This window comes from Sinocyclocheilus grahami, unplaced genomic scaffold (assembly GCF_001515645.1).
Source record: "Sinocyclocheilus grahami isolate Dianchi unplaced genomic scaffold, SAMN03320097.WGS_v1.1 scaffold1006.1, whole genome shotgun sequence".
Classification (NCBI taxonomy): Eukaryota; Metazoa; Chordata; class Actinopteri; order Cypriniformes; family Cyprinidae; genus Sinocyclocheilus; species Sinocyclocheilus grahami.
In genome coordinates, this window is record NW_015506185.1 from 16,904 (window position 1) to 20,512 (window position 3,609).

Consider the following 3,609-nt stretch of genomic DNA (forward strand, 5'->3'; position numbering starts at 1 on the left):
AAATATCGTGATATAATTTTGAGGCTATATCGCCCACCCCTACTGAAAACATGCACATGAACTTAAAAGTTTGCATTTTCTGGCACCCAAAACTCTGTGTAAACACCCCTTATGCCACAAATGTAGTTGAGAGACTTGTATTGAACCTGCAACATTCATTTCCATACATAGGCACTTAAATCCTCTTTGTACATGCTATTTCAGTACATGTGTGCTGTCCTCTGATCATTCAGACTATCTGTGTGTGCTGGATGAATGGGCTGTCAGCGGTATGTTGGACCTCTGTCGTGGGCACAGGATCTTGAAGAAGGCTCTTCGGAAGCTGCTGTGGCACAGCGGGTACAGGAACGGGTTGATTGCTGAGTTCAGCCACAGCAACCAGAACGTCACCTCATACCAGTGATGCGACACGCAGTCTCCTCTGCACGCCGCTCGCACGATCATTAACAGAGTGTATGGTGCCCAGCACACCGCAAAAACACACACGATTATGGCCAGAGACTTAGCAATCTTCTTGTCCTGCCTCAGACGCGAGCGCTGGACGCACCGCATCGACAGACCGTTGTTCTCCGAGCGCTTCTCGCCGTCTGCTGCGCTTTTCTTGTTGAGCATCATGGAGTTCCAGCAGATTCGGACGCTCATGCGTGCTTTCTCCCCGTACAGATTTGTAGCGTCCTGGCTCTTTGGAGAAGAGGATTCTTTCTTGCTGCCGAGTCTCCTCTGACGGATGCTGAGGTAGATGCTGATGTTGAAGAACGCCACGGATAAAAACGGTGAGAAAAACTCTACCACTGAAGCAGAAAGCAGGAAGTGCCAGGTGTAGTAGAACTCAGCGAAGCACTCGTCATCTGGCACGCGGCTCTTGCCTGTCAGCTGCTCCCAGAATAAGATGGCCGGTCCATAGAGGAGGAAGGCCAGAATCCAAACCGCTGCTATCTTCACCACCGCAAAGTGGGCCATTCCTTGTTTGGCACGATAAGATACCTAGGATCAGGAAAGAAAACAATGGAAAAATTGCATTTAATTGGCAGAAAAAATGTAGAAAAGAACTACAGAGATGCATGCATATAACCACATACTGAGCCAAAGAGTAACAGTACATATATCTGTTATTATGGTTAGATTGATCTTAGAATGCTGCAAATCATCCTTGGATAACTGATGAAAGTAAACTTTGGCTGTCAATAATTTGTGATTAATCTCATATTTTTTTATTTTATATATTAACACATTAAATATATTTTTAGGAAAAAGAAATAACAATGCCAGAAAACCTTAGGCAAACAGTGCACTTTGCTTCTCTGCATTTTAAGAGAAATATTCCAAAGCAGTTGTCCCAACTCTTGTTTATTTTTTGTTACTTAAGATTTTTATAAGTGTCTTATGCTCCCTAAAACATTAATATTGTGAACAATTATTACAAATGGAAATAGCTGTTTTCTATGTGAATATACTGTAAAATCTAATTTATTTCTGTGATCAAAGCTGAATTTTCAGCACCATTACTCCAGTCTTCAGTGTCACATGATCCTTGATCCTGATTTGCTGCTCAAGAAACATTTCTGATTATTAACAGTGCTGAAAACAGTTGTGCTGCTTCATATTTTTGTGGAAATTGTGATACATTTTTCCCCCTGTGGTTTTACTGTAAGTACTACAGTTGAACTATGGTTGCTGTAGTAAAAACATGGTTAATTTTTGTAATGGACTGACAGGATGTTGCACCCCTAAAGGTATAAATTTTGCTCTTTTTTTGTCCTCACAGTATATGATTTATTAACAACAACTAGAGAACCGGAACATGATCCATTTTAACTTTTAATGTTCAATTTAAAAAAATTTAATCATACAACCTTAACATAATACATGTTACATGTACACTTTCCATTTGTTCATTGTGAAATAATTGTACTGGCCCTGTGTCCATCTTGTTTCCCTGTCTTTGGCCTGAGTTGCTGGAAAAGGCTCCAGCATCCCTGTGACCCTACAGGACAAGTGGTTTAGAGAAAGGGTGTATCGTAGAGACTAGTGGTGAGAATGGTGTCCTATGTATTACTTATGATCATATGCTCATTATGCTCTGGGGAACACAGCCCTGTTTGGATAAACGCTGTGAATGAGGCATCAGATGAGCAGGAGTAGTAGTTTTATCCTACACAATTTTTCACTAACGTTTATGTTTCCACTTTAAAGCTTTTTATGCATTAAAATGTATGTTAAATAAAAAAAATGAATATGACTGGTAATTGTATTGTTTGCTGCACCAGAGGGTCACCTTACTAAATCAATACTTACTAAATAAATTGCCTGGAGCAGTTCTTGAGTTAGTTAACACTTAGATAGTTAAAGTGCCCCAATTATGGATTTTTGAAAATTACCTTTCATGCAGTGTGAAACACAGCTGGCATTACAGTCAGGCATGATGAAATGAAAATGAGACCAATCAGACCAATCACCGCAGGTTAGCGTCACGCAAAGGAGCAGTTTGGAAAAATGAATTGTTGAGCAAATCGTTTGGGAGTCGTTGAGCAAGTAAGGTAAAAATAAATGCATATTATAAGACAATGAAAGTGTTTTTTGACCTTGCATGCATGTCAACCTGTTGTTGAGGACTCAAAATATGAACCTTTCATAACCCAATAGGGGCACTCAAATATCACACATAAATACAATGAAATATCCCAACATAGAAGCCAATGTTTCCAATGAATAATACATTTAAGTTGTACTGTAAGATGCATGGCACAATTGTTCAATCCACAGTACTTGCCATTAATTCTATTATCTGCTAAGAAATGTGGTTGTTTTACCAGCCTTTTTTCATTATTCACTTGTACTACTACAACACTAAAACAAAATGTTAATTTCAGATGGGAAAGCTCGTTAGTTACTGCTGTGTTTAATTGCCATCCTTCAAATGCTGTAGTTGTATGGCGACTCAAATGTGAAACTAATGTGATGATAATCATTTGACAAATTGATAAAAAATCGATAAATTAGCTGAAAAAAAATCAATCAATAAAGCAATAAAGCAACCAATTATCAAGATTTGAGAACTCATTGACTACTAATTAAAAACCAACTCTTGGCATAATTAATTTCAAGACAACGAAGTGTGGTATTGCTCCACTGAACCGTACACAAGCTGTACATGAAAACGCAGTGGGGAATGAAGACAAACACTTTCTTTTGCTGGTACACACATATCCGAGCATGTGTGCGCCGTCATAGTGCTGCCAATGATAGCAGGGATCTTTCCTCCTTCACTTTGATTGAAGCTGAAGCCGCAGTCTGTGAGATCAAACATGGCTGTCTTGCAGATTAAAGGCATACGTTACGTATTGCGATTTATGTTCGTATCATTGCTCTGATGTTAAGAGCTTGTGTGGGAAAACAAAACCAGACATTTTCAAGGACGCTTTCTGACCTGAGTCTAAACAAACATCAGAGAAAGCTTTGAAGTAAATATTCCACAATATTCTGTTAGTTACTGCTGTGTTTAATTGCCATCCTTCAAATGCTGTAGTTGTATGGCGACTCAAATGTGAAACTAATGTGATGATAATCATTTGACAAATTGATAAAAAATCGATAAATTCGCTGAAAAAA

General features: G+C 38.8%; 1 protein-coding gene across 1 annotated transcript; it reads right to left on the reverse strand.

Moving 5' to 3' along the window:
- Nucleotides 1-234: 234 nt before the first annotated feature.
- On the reverse strand, nt 235-3,307 carry LOC107565517 (histamine H3 receptor-like). The gene is made up of 3 exons (XM_016250763.1): nt 3,200-3,307; nt 1,874-1,984; nt 235-984 (listed from the first exon to the last, which is right to left on the reverse strand). Exons 1-3 carry the CDS (start codon nt 3,305-3,307, stop codon nt 235-237), a joined length of 969 nt encoding a protein of 322 aa, XP_016106249.1.
- Between the last annotated feature and the right edge of the window lie 302 nt (nt 3,308-3,609).